The sequence below is a fragment of the Dasypus novemcinctus genome, chromosome 12 (genome assembly GCF_030445035.2).
Source record: "Dasypus novemcinctus isolate mDasNov1 chromosome 12, mDasNov1.1.hap2, whole genome shotgun sequence".
In the NCBI taxonomy this organism is placed as follows: Eukaryota; Metazoa; Chordata; class Mammalia; order Cingulata; family Dasypodidae; genus Dasypus; species Dasypus novemcinctus.
Genome location: NC_080684.1, coordinates 51,365,315 through 51,379,247, shown reverse-complemented (window position 1 = coordinate 51,379,247; position 13,933 = coordinate 51,365,315). Strand labels below are relative to the sequence as shown.

The 13,933-nt window shown below is 37.6% G+C and overlaps 1 protein-coding gene across 2 annotated transcripts in view; it reads right to left on the bottom strand.

Annotated features, from left to right (window-relative positions):
- Positions 1–943: 943 nt before the first annotated feature.
- The window catches only part of YEATS4 (YEATS domain containing 4), a 31,784-nt gene continuing 18,794 nt past the window's right edge, over positions 944–13,933 (bottom strand). Inside the window, exon 6 of one of the 2 annotated variants that reach the window (XM_071218939.1) lies at positions 944–4,113. In XM_071218939.1, the coding sequence (XP_071075040.1) occupies positions 4,082–4,113 (32 nt within the window). In that variant the 3' untranslated portion in view covers positions 944–4,081. The remainder of the gene's footprint in view (positions 4,114–13,933) is intronic. The other variant, XM_071218938.1, reaches the window with a different exon arrangement.

The window sequence follows — 13,933 nt, the reverse complement described above, 5'->3', positions numbered from 1 at the left end:
CGGTGCCCTAACCACTGGGCCAAGTCCGCCACCAATGGAAAACATTCTTGAAGGCTACTCTCGGTAAGAATGAAAAAATGATCTTCAACGTGAGGCTTCTTCAAGTGGAATGGAACTTTTTCCCCCCATCAACGTTTTTCTGATCTAACCCCAGGCCCTACCCTACTGTGAGGAGTCTCATTTTAATGGGTCTGCCTGGCATTGGGCTAAGAAGAGGGGGAAAGCTGGATGATGCCTGGCACAGCTAGAATTGCCACCTCTCAAATGGCCCCTGACAGAAATCTCAGACCATAAAAATCTTTGCAGACTTCCATATATATATAATGTCACATCTTAAAAAATAAAAAAAGCAAAGAAGTAAAAGGTAACTAATCCACCCAGTCAGATATACTTGGGGGAAAAAAAGTATTTTAAAGTGCTGGAGTAGCTAGTTGCCACTCTACAGAGAACTCAGAATCCCTGCATTAGACACTGGCATAGTGGTCACTCTTTAGCAACTATATAACTTGTTAATGTTATATGTTTTCCAAAATACTTTTCTACCTATTATTATTCCTAGTTTGCCAATGATGGTTCAGCCAACATGCCCTTAAAGATGAAGTATTACTGAATGTTCAAATTAGACAAGTCTAAACATACTGTTTTCACCATGTGGATGTGATCAGGATTGGCTAAGGAGGAAAAGGGAGAAAAATTAGGTATAGCAGGAGAAACTTAGGCATAGCTGCTTCCTATGTGTCTTTGGAATATTCATGAGGGATTAAATATTTTTCTATGTGAAGAATAAGGGCACTGTGATACAATCTTTGCCATCAAAGAGCTTCTGTATGCTGCAATGAGTGGCAATAAGAGATCTGTGGTCATAGTGCTATGGAGATACATTAAATATAATGCGGGAGCGCCAGGAAGAATTCAGAAAAGAAGACAAATCAAGAGGCAGAAACAGGATCTGTAAACTACATTTATTGAACACTTAATGGGTATATTATAATCAAAAGAGGTAGGATGGGGGCATGGAAGAACTTGAAAAAATTAAATATACACATTAGTTTAATTCTAATTACAGGAGAAATACAAATTTGTCCAACTTATACATTATATTGAGATGTTTGTTGAAAGGGTAAGTTACATATTAATGAAATTAAACATTTAAAAAAATTGTGCTTAACCAAGAATTACCCTAAAATGGGTTGGTAAAATGCCTACACAGCATCCATTCTCATTACACACAAAGATTTTACATTAAACGTTTCTTAAAAAGTACAAATACTTTGACTCACTGCTGAGAAATCCACGGTTTGAAAACTATGTATACAGTTCCTTTAAGAAACATAATAGCATTTGCATTAAGTCCATTTAACCATTAAAGTCCACTTATCTTCAGATTAGCTTTCTACCAAGTTCTCTTCAGAACAATTTATATCTCTTTGGTTTGATCATCTTCTTCAAGTTTCCTGATTTCATTTTTTAAACAATTTATAGTTTCACGGCTTGCTTTTAATCTCTCTTTAAGCTCTGCTATTTCAAAGCTTGTTTTTTTCTTGGCAGCTTCTAATTTTTCTCTAGTTTTCACTTCGAGTTCTGCAACTACAGAAAACAAACACTTTATGAATTACTTCATTTTTTCCCTCATATGTCTATGACATACCACAGAGTAATAAACAAGGTATTTACTTTGGGAAACATGTCCATGATGAAATGGTACAATTAAAGATATACAGTATTAAATACAGAAAGTCTTGACCTCCCAAAGAGAGGGTTTATGATGAATTCTACAACTAAGAGTGAAAATCTGGCTACTAATATTTTAACTCACAATTATGATTTTAAAACATAATTCTCCATAGAAATTTTTTTCAGATGTTTATTTAATGTAAGAAAAATTATAAACTTTGCTTCAATATACCTCCATTTCCTCCTCCTTTTTAAAAAATATATTTTTATTGAAGTATATCATTCATACATGAACACATATAAACTAAGTATATAGTAAAGACTGTCTTACAAAACAAGCATGTATAACATCATACCAAGGTCTCATACAACACCTTGCATTGTTGTGAAACAATTGTTACAAACTATGCAAGAGCATCATCAAAATATTACTACTAACTATAGTCCCTATCTTACATTCAGTGTATTTTTACCACAACTCACCCTTCTTTTTTTTTTTTAGTTAGGCCAGTAAAAAGAATTTATTTGGGAGATGGGGGAGACATACAGGTCTTAATTTGAAAATAAGGGAGCATATAGATACAGAAGACATCCAGCTAACAGGTAAATTTTCTTATATATATGTATAGGTAAACCTTACATAACCAAAATCATACTGTCAAAACAATATGTATACCTCTTCAAAAGAGATAACAATAGGGAAGTGGCTGTAGCTCAATCAGTTGGGCTCCCATCTACCATATGGGAGGCCCTGGGTTCACGTCCAGGGCCTCCTTGTGAAGGCAGGCTTGCCCACACACCACGGAGAGCTGATGGCTTGATGGCCTACACCCGTGCCACAGACAGCTGACAGCTGATGCAGCAAGATGACACAACAAAGGGAGACAAGCAGACACAGAATAAATGTACAGGGAATGGACACAGAGAACAGAAAGCAAAAACAAGCTGCAGGGGTGGGAGAAATAAATAAATAAATAAATCTTTTAAAAAATACCTGATAACAATAACTACCTAGATTTATATTCTGGCTCTTCCATTTACTAGCTGCGAGATCCTGATTAAGTTATTTAACCTCTCTATGATCATTTCTTCATTTGTACAACAGAGATTATAAATGCGAATACTTCATAATATTATTTATTAAGGCTACTTTAAGTGAATTAAGGTATATAAAAAACTCAGGATATCAGTGTACAGAAAGTACTCAAAATATAGCTCTTAGAAAGTCAGATTAACTATTATGTCAGGGAAGCGGACTTGGCCCAGTGGTTAGGGCGTCCGTCTACCACATGGGAGGTCCGCGGTTCAAACCCCGGCCTCCTTGACCCATGTGGAGCTGGCGCATGCACAGTACTGATGCGCACCAAGGAGTGCTGTGCCATGCAGGGGTGCCCCTGTGTAGGGGAACCCCACGCACAAGGAGTGTGCCCCGGAAGGAGAGCAGCCCAGTGCAAAACAAAGTTCAGCCTGCCCAAGAATGGCGCCGCACACATGGAGAGCTGATGCAGCAAGATGACGCAACAAAAAGAAACACAGATTCCTGTGCCGCTGACAACAACAGAAGCGGACAAAGAACACGCAGCAAATGGACACAGAGAACAGACAACTGGGGGGGGAGAGAAAGAAATAAAAATAAATCTTAAAAAAAAAAAAAAAAACCCTATTATGTCAGATTAACTACTATGAAGATGACAGAAGAACATGAAATATTTAAAACATGACAACTGGCTATCAAATTACTAAAAAAAATGGCATTACTACAAAATAGAATACACCTATTTAAATATCCATTAGTATAGTGCAGCATAATGATTTTACAAAGAAAAACGCCTACTTTCACCCTACATTTCCATCTTGTGGACATTTTGGTAACTACAAGTGATGATTATTAAAATGCAGTTGTAACTTTCACTAATATGGGATGGTCACTAATTTTAAGCAGCACAGTTTGGTGGGAAAAAAATATCAATATTGAAATCTGAAAGATCTGAGTTCAAATTGTACCTTTGGACCCTTATTACTTGAATGCTGACATCTCTAAATCTCCTGCAATCTCTTCTTCTATATAATACTGATTAAACAATGGATTTCCCAGAGGATTTATGAGGATTAAATAAATATAAAGCATATATAACATGAAAAACATGCAATAATTGTTAATGAGTACTTTTGCTGGTCATTGTTGGTGATCTGCCTACTGTAATATGTTTAATAACACGGGTAAATGCCAAAATAATCCATATTCTCCTTTGCAATTTCTTTCATTGCTTTTATTTTTTGAATTATTTTATTTTGAAAAACAGTATATACACATGATATAAAACTAAAAGTGGAAGGTGGAAGACAGGAAAAAAGGTCTCCTCCCTCTTGTCACTCCATCAATCAGTTTTCTCCCAAAGATGATCAGTTAGGTTTCTTTGATATCCCTCCAGAAACAGTCTGTTCATATGGAGACATAAATTGAAGTCTGAGTTTCCTTTTATTTCCCCTGATACAAATGGTATCATAATACATATTTTTCTGCATCTTACTGTTTCACTTAACATTCTACTGGAAGTTCATTCTATATCACAGCACTGCTGTGTTCTTTTTAATGGTTACAGAGGACCTCTTTGAATGGATATATGTAATTAATTTAACCTGTCCCCTACTGATGTATATTCAAGTATTCCTAGTTTTTTCTGTTATAAACAATGCTAAAATGCAGAGGTTCTTAACTTTTTTTGTTCCATGGACCCCTATGCCAGTCAGGTGAAAACCATGGATCCCTTACTAAGTCCATACTATACTGTGCATTACCTAAATAAATATAACACACCAGCACCAACATATCCCCACAAGAATGTTTTTTTTTTTCAATTTAAATTCAAGCTCATGGACCCCTTAAGAACCCCTGCTATAATGTATATGATGTGCATTATTTCAGTTACTTGTAGAATAATTAGTATACATACAGGATAAATTCTTGTAAGTAGAATTGTTAGGTCAAAGGATATATGTATTTGTAATTTTGAAAGAATATCAAGTGACCCTGTCCTGGTCTGAGTTTTTGTGGATCCCAGAAAATTACATTCTTAAGCTAACCCATTCCTGTGCACATAAACCTGCTTTATAAAGGAGCTTTTGGTTAGATCACTTTTGATCAGATCATTTTAGGGCCTCTGATTGGATTACTTCACCAGGGTGCGTCTCAGCCCCTTGCTGGATATAAACAGAGAACTGACAGAATCATATGGAGAAAGAGAGGACTCCAGGATCCCCTAGAGCCACAGAAAGAGAAATCCCAAGAGGTTGAGAGAGAGGCCAGGGGCTGGAATCAGTGGAGAAGCTGAAGCTGAAGCAATGAGGCCCCCAAGAGGCTAGGCCCACAGAGCAGCCCAAAGCTCAAAGACAGGTCCAGAGGAGATGGGAGAAACCAGCAGGCTGCCATTATGCCTGTATTTGCCCACAGCTGAGCTCCAAGAGAAAGCTTCTTTAGATGATAACATGTGCCTGAACACCTTCAGCTGCAATTTGGTAAGAAGAATCTCTGATGATATCTTGATCTGGACATACTTTCACAGCCTTGGAACTCTAAGCTTTTACCCTAATAAATTCCTATTATAAAAAAGCCAACCCATTTCTGGTATATTATCTTAGCAGCCTTTAGCAAACTAAAACACTCTACAAATTTATAATTCCACCAGTATTGTATGTCTATTTCAATGGCCCACTGATTTATTAGCTAACATTATTATTCCTTAGAAAAGCAATTACTACTATTAAAAGCTAGATTAGTACTTAAATTCACTAGTACAAATATCTATATAAACATTAAATGCTGTCCATAATGGGCAATCCTGATTCTGAAAATTACTCTAAATCTTTAGAGTCCAAGTTCTCAAGACTGCCTGGGATCAAACGCTGGCTCAGTTAATTAACTGGCTATGTGACCCTAGGCAAGTTTCATAAGCTCCCTGTGCCTCAATTTCCTTATCTCAAATGGGATTACTGTACTGGGCACAACTATAATATTACAAATTCTTTTTGCTACTTTGATAGGGAAGGTCACTCATTATGGTTTTCACATTTTAAAAATTGCTAGCAAGGCCAAATATTTTCCCATTTTACTTACTAGTTAGCTCTTTCTTCCATCAGTCTGTTTATGCCTTTTGCTCATTTTATCTATTGAAGTTTTTTAAAAAAACTCTATTTTATCTATAGGAGTCCTTAAGATATCACTCCTTTCCCATATGGCTTGAAAATTTTTCTTCATTGCCCTTTTGAAATGAATAAATATTTTTATGAAGTCAAATTTGTCTTTTAATGTGATTTAAAACCTTAAATTTACAAAGTCCTTCCTAATCAGGGTAGATATTCTTCTCTTTTTTGAAAACAATAGGCTGATCTTTAAAAAATCATTTAATTATCTTTAATTAAACTGGATTTTGTTTAGGTAAATGTTAGGAAGCAATGATCTGGATGGGTAGAGATTTTTCCTGGTCACAAGGCTACTGCCCTCACAGTAGCTAAAAAATCTATATTTTGTCTTCCCCGCCTAGGAATTCATGCTATTCTCTCAAGGGACAGAGGCTCCCAATTTACTGGAACTGTAATCAAGGAATTTTGCGAGGTATCATCCATCAAACAAAAGCTTCACTACCACCCTCGATCATTAGGAAAGGTAACTAATTATTTGAATCCCTCTCTACCTTGGCTTAGGGTTCTCCCCTTAGGTCCTGATGTCCATAAGATCTATCCCATCAAAAAAACACCAGCTAACCCCTATGAAATCATAATGGGAAGACCCATAAGGCTTATTTCTCCTAGTTTACCAGACTCCAAACTATTACAATGCGTAATTGCTAATTATTCTAAGGGACTAATTGAATATAATCAGTTCCACCACTCACTGACTAGGCTGCCTTTCCAGAGACTCCTCTACAACAGACTCTACATCACCTCAACCCAGAGACCTGTAAACTGAAGGGACATCAATGAAGGAAAGGTCTTTATGACCTTTAGCACATGAAAAAAAGGTCTTAATGACCACCACTACGGCACTAAAACTATAAGAGGATTGACTGCTGTGTTCATCTGTCACAACTAAAATGTGCTTGCCCTTGGGAGCTCACTCCCATTTTAGATTCAAGCTAAAACTGACAGGAGGACTCCAGAACCAGAAGGTCTCTGATACAGATAGCTTCTACTCAAGATGTCGGAACAAATAGATGATGCCCAAGATCACAGATCAAGACACGCCTGAATTTCCTTATTTTATTCTCTCTTCTTTTTCACTATCTGTCTAGATGTTCTCTTATTCATCCTATACCCCTTACAATGCCCAATCTCTATCTCCAATAATACCCTACCTTCACTGTGATTTTCTTTTATCTCCTTTTTACCCTATTTCTGCTCTGTGAACTGTTATCTTGAACACAATTCTTTTGTCCTTCTAGCATACCATTTACCAAATGAAATCAATCAGAGTCATTGCTGGGTCTGTACCCATTCACCCTTAGTCCCAAAACAGTATTCCTCTAGTAACCATACCCCTTACACTTGTAGTCTTGTCCCTGAGAGGAAACATCAGGTATCCAATCAGATAAATCTTTTTGGAATGACTCTGGGCCCCAAGAACCCCTGAGACTGGGATTCTAATGTGGCCTCTCCTACCCAAGGAATATGGTATTTTACTAGAAACTAGACAGATAAAAATGGTACCCTGTAAGGCATAGTAAATGTTCAGTTTCTTTATGGCAAGACTGTTTACTTTCATGAGCCAGGAGTACACTTGGGCCAGATCCCCTTTAGAGACACCATTTCCTCCAAACAACCCAAGGTTTTAATAACTTACTCCACACAAAACACAAATTTCTGGTGGGCCAAAAGGTCAGAACAAGGAAATTGTTGGTTAAATGGGATCAAGGTATCAGATACACTGAAGATGATTATGGTTATGAATTTCCTTTTGGAGTTTACACCTAATTAACTCTACACTCCATTATCCCATTCCTTAAAGGCAGTAAGTACCCTTATTAAGTTCTTCAGGGACATTATTTTGCATGTGGGCACAAGACATACAAAGGACTACCTGTAAATAAGATTAGTTGTTACATAGTTTATGTGCCAAATGGCTATAAGCTTCCAAAAGGGAAAATTAGAAACATGAGGATTCTAATGACCTCTCCCCATACTACAGAAACTTGTGAAGAGACTATTGCCAGACTAGAGACAGCTCTAAACGGATCATGGGAAAAGTCATTAACCCAGGCAAAGTTCGCGGGGTGTTTTGTTCTTGATATTGTTCCCTGTGTCATTAGGGCTGCTATCTTCATGTCGGTATTAGGAAAGGTACCTTTAGAGTTAAAGCTATGGCAGCCCATCAGCTCATTAGCTGATGAAGTATTGGAATTTTGCAAAATGACTCTACAAAACTGATTAGCATTAGATTATATTCCAACTTCCCAAGGAGTATGTGTGCACTAGTGGGTATCCAGTGCTGTCAATCTGTAAATGAAAGTCAAGAGGAAGTTTACTAGGAGGTAGTGGCAGCAGAAGAGGCACAGAAGTAGCCAAAATCAGCTTATATACCTCCTAAATTTGATTGGTCTGAGTCACTTTTTGGTGGGCTTCGAAAGTTTCAGGGACCTTGGCTCAGAGATGTCCTTATAGTGGTATTTGTTACCCTCTTAATCTTATTCACACTGAGTATGATTCATTGTCTGATGAGTCTTCTACCGAAGATGTCAGAACAACTAGATGCCCAAGATCACGGATCAACACACGCCTGAATTTCCTCATGTTATTCTTTTTTTAAAATTTTGTCTCTTCTCTTTTACCATCTGATAGACCTTTCACTGTCTGATCTTTCTCCTCATTCACTGTCTGATCTTTCTCCTCTTAAATCTACAACACAGTCACTTACTCAACAAATGATACAACTGGGGATACAAAACCAGCATGAATGGGACAAAGTAAATCTCAAACTCGGCTAACCTGTGAAACTGGAGATGAAACACGAAAGACTTTTAGTGGTGAATGAGGGACTAACATCTTTGGTCAAGTATTCATAACTGAGAGGATGACCAAAAGGGGAAAAAACTGATAAAACTGTGTAGAGAAAGCCCTGGGGTCCCTCAAGACCAAAAAAACCATGACCCCCTTGAGTTTCCTCTTGATATCTTCTCAAATTTGAAATCCCCATCAAGGCAGCTGGCCCAGATAGCCAATCAAGCCCCTAGTTCATTATGTTTGGCCCAATACAAAATAAAGCCCACCTGCCCTAAACCCACCCCCAAAAGACCAACCACTGTCCAATTAATAGAGTCAAGCTAATTTCTATTTCATGTTTCTAAAAAACCTATGGTACCACGACCTCATAAACGAGAGAAGTCATAAATGCCTAGACAAGGCAAACCATCCCACCCCACCCCCACCCTCAGTAGGTGCATCTTAAAGCACATGTGCACATTCCTAAACATGATAGCTATCTGTACTGGAATCACTTCTGCTACATATCATGTTTATGATCTTGCAAATTTTGACTTGGCTGTGCCTTCCTTCTTCTTGCCCCATATTACCTCCTGTAACTCCCTGGGAGGCACAAAGTGCTACTATGAACATCTTGCAGCTACCCAGGACTAGTTTCCTGGTCTCTGAGTTCCCTAATAATGCTACTATTTTGCTAAAAAACAAAAACAAAAATAAAAACAAAGAAAAAGAAGCAATTACCTAAATTAAGTTTTCCTCCCTAAAGCTTACTAATTGTGCCAACATTTATTGAATTATCTTTTTCTTCTATAATGATTTTATACTGTGTATAAGAAAATTAACTGAAGATAATATGAAGTGTAATTTAATGATAAAAAACAACTCCATGAGTTTTAGCACATTAGTTATACAAAAGCCTTTTTATAAAATATATTATTTGTATCTACCTTGTTTTACATAAACTAATGATGACTTTTGTTGAAAACACAAAAATGTGGGCACTTGAATCTGAAGAGATGTTTCCTCCATGAATTGTTTACATCTCAAGATATGGGTGGGGGGGGAGGGAGGAAGATGATTTATACAGGGAAATAAATGACCAATAACAAATTAAAATAGCATGTAAGTAGTGCTTTTTACCATTTCAAAGTGATCATACACTTAGCTACTTTATGTTCATACAAAGTAGGCCAGGTTAGTATTTTTGCAAATGTGGACACTGAAGTATAAAAATTTTAAATGACTATCAAGTGGCAAAATTATTATTAGTGTCTAGCTCTTTAACTACTAGTTATGGGCTTTTTCATGAAAATATAAACCAAAAACTAACTATGCTATAACCAGTAATTGTTAAACAGCAACCTTCTCTTCTCTGCTGTATTGCTGTATTAGCATTCTCTGACTCCTTCTTCTACTGGATCTGTCCTTTCAGCATTCAAATATACTGGTTTATTTCTCTCTGAAAACAATACCCTTTTGACCACAATCTCACTTCTGCTACTGCTTCAGAGCTACCTCTCCCCATTTTAGTGGTGCTTCAAGAGAGAGGGGTTCCTCTATAGTGCCTGTCTCAGATTTCTCTACGTCTCATTCCCTCTTCATCCACAGCAACTGATCTTCTGTCCTCATTATTCTCATCAAACTGCTCCTATTAAGGTCATCGAAGAATTTCAGTTTGCTATATACAATTTCTTGCCTTCAAGCGTACTTGACCTATCAGCAGTATTTGACACAGCTGATGATTATGGTCTCTTTCTTGATACACTTTCTTCACTTGGCTTTCAGGACATAACACATTTCCTGGTTTTGGTTCCTCCATATTTACCATTCTTTCCCAAATTTCCTTTGCTGGTTATCTCCAACTCTAAATGTTAGAGTCACAAGGCTCAGTCTTTGGACCTCTTTTCTATCTTCATTCAAGACCATTCTGTGTCAGTACATATAATTTCATCTTTACACCATTAATTTCCATTTTATATCTTCAGCCTAAACCTTTCTGTAATACCAGACTTTTGGGTGCAACTCCCATCAACAACTCCACTTAGATGTCTACAGGCATTCCATATCTAACATGTCCAAAACTGCACTCCTCATCTTTTGCAAAAAATCTGCTCCTCCAAGGCTTTCCCATCTCTATAAAACTATATTTTTAGTTCCTCAGGGCCAAGACCTTAACAATCATCTTTTCCTCACCTCATTCTCTCACACTCCACTATTCCAATCATCAGCAAATCCTATTTGTCCCTATCTTTTAAATGGATCCAGAACCTGACCCCTTATCACCACCTCCATTTCTACCACTGTGGTCCAAGCCACCATTCTATCATATCTGGTTTACTGCAATAGCCTTGTAACTATTCTCTCTGCTTCCACCCTTTCTATTCTGCAATCTATTCTTTTTATTTTTTTGAGGTACTGGGGCTGGGGATTATACCCAGGACCTCGTATGTGGGAAACCAGCACCCAACCACTGAGCACTAAGCTACACTGGCTCCCTGCTCCTGAGCTGGCTTTTTCATGTTTGCTTGTCTGTGTTTTTTAGGAGGTACCAGGAACAGAACACAGGACCTCCCATGTAGGAAGTTGGCACTCAACTGCTTGAGCCACATCCACTCCTCTGCAGTCTATTCTTAACACAGCAGTCAGCGTGATCTTTTAAATACATTAGCTTGATAATGTCAATCCTCTGCTCAAAACCCACCAATGAGTTTCCATCTCTCTCAGTTTAATCTGAAGTCCTCATTATCCACAAGGCCCTATATAACCTGGTCCCCTATTAACTTCTTTGACCTCATCTTCTACTCCTCATCCCCTTGTTCATTCCATTCCAGTCACATTAGCTTCCTTGCAGTTCCTCATAGATGAAGGCATGCTCTTATCGCAGGGCTTTTGCCCTTGCTGCTCCTTCTACAAAGAACATTCTTCCTTCAGATAGTCACATGGTTGACTCCTTTACTCCTTTAGGCTGTTGTTCAAACATTACAATTTCAGAATGCATTCCCTAACCATATTGAAAACTCCAATCATCTTCTCCCACTAAAGGCAATCCCTCACCTTATTTTTTTCCATAGCATGCAATTACTACCTTATACTTTATCTATTAATAATTATTGTCTTTCAACAACTATATGCAGGGTTCTGTGAAGCTCCGTGAAGGCAGGGCTTTTTGTTGTTTTGGACACTGCTCTATTCCCAGCATCTAAAACAATGCCTGGCATATAAGTGGTGCTCAATATATACTATAAATGAATAAAGGAAGGATTATAACAATGACTGAATGAATAGGGACATACATGTTAACATAGGGATAGCAAATAGGTTTCATCTTAAATGCCAACTCCAAATGACTGGTAGCATGGAGTAGTGTGTAGAGGATTCTGAGGTCACTTCAGCTCAGAGGGAAAATGTACCATGATTATCTATATATATATATTTTTTTAGAGATTTATTTTATTATTTACTCCCCCCACTCTGGTTGTCTGCTCTCTGTGTCCATTTGCTGTGTGTTTTTCTGTGTCCACTTGCATTCTCCGTGGCACTGGGAATCTGTCTCTTTTTGTTGCGTCATCTTGTGGTGTCAGCTCTCCCTGTGTATGGCGCCACTCCTGGGCAAGCTGTGCTTTTTTCCCGCAGGTGGCTCAATGAGGGGTGCACTCCTTGCACGTGGGGGTCCCATACATGGGGGACACGCCTGCGTGGCAGAGCACTCCTTGTGCATGGCAGCACCATGTGTGGGCCAGCTCACCACACAGGCCAGGAGGCCCTGGGTTTGAACCCTGGACCTCCTATATGGTAGGCAGACGCTCTATCAGTTGAGCCAGGTCCGCTTCCCTGATTATCAATATTGAATTCATTGTTCCAGCATTGATCTGAAACTAGGTTAAGTGACAGGCAAAAATATGAGATAAATGAGTTGACTATGCACAAAGTAAATGGGCATACCTCATTTTATTGTGTTTCACAGATACTGCATTTTTGTGTTGTTTTTTTGTTTACAAATTGAAGGTTTGTGGCAACCCTATGTTGATCAAGTCTATTGGTGCCATTTTTCCAACAGCATGTGATCACATTGCATCTGTGTCACATTTTTGGTAATTCTTGCAATATTTCAAACTTTTTCACTATTATTATATCTGCTGTGGTGATCTCTGATCAACTATCTTTGACGTTCCCATTTTAATTGTTTGAGGGCTCCACAAACTGCACCATATACAATAGCAAAATTAACTGATAAATGTGTGTGTTCTCACTGCTCTACCAACTGACCAATTCCCTGTCTCTCTCCCTCCTCCTTGACCTCCGTATTTCCTGAGACCAACAATATTGAATAATCCTACAATGGCCTTTAAGTTTTAAAGTGAAAGGAAGAGTCATACCTCTCTCATTGTAAATCAAGAGCTAGAAATGATTAAGCTTCTTGAGGAAAGCAAGTCAAAAGTCAAGATAGGCTGAAAGTACCAAACATTTAGCCAAGATGTGAATGCAAAAGGAAAGTTCTTGAAGGAGATTAAAAGTGCTACTCCAGTGAACGAATGATAAGAAAGTGAAAAAGCCTTATTGTTGATATGTAAAAAGTTTTAGTGCTCTGGATAGAAGAACTCAGTAATTTCTGATTATTTATATAATCAGAGTACTACATAAACAGTTGATAAAGCAGCAGCAGGGTTTCAGAAGATTGACTCCAATTTTAAAAGAAGTTTTACTGTAGATAAAATGCTATCAAACAACAGTGCATGCTAAAAGAAAGGTTTTATGAAAGGAAGAGTCAATGAGGCCAACTTCACTGTTGTCTTATTTTAATAAATTGCCACAGCCTAAACTTCAGCAGCCATCAACAATGAGGCAAGACCCTCCATTAGCAAAAAGAGTATTAATCTCTGAAGGCTCAAAAGACGGTTATTATTTTTTAGCAATAAAGTATTTTTTAATTAAGGTATGTACGCTGATTTTTTAAAACGTATTGCTATTGCATATTTCATAGACTACAGTATAGAGTAAACATAACTTTTATATGCACCAAAAAGTTCATGTAAATTACTTTATTGTGATAGTCACTTTGTTGTGGTGGTCTGGAACCAAATCAGCAATATCTCTGAAACATGCATATAATTATGTTCCTCAAGGTTCTATACACAGATTTTGTTAGGAAAGACGAGTAAAGAGAAAATAATTGAGTGACAGACTAAGCAAGACTAAGGAAAACCTATGCTTACATGAAATAAGGAACAAAATAGACATATATTTCAGTGAATGTGAGATCTTTCACCTTTTTGAAAATAGGCCTACT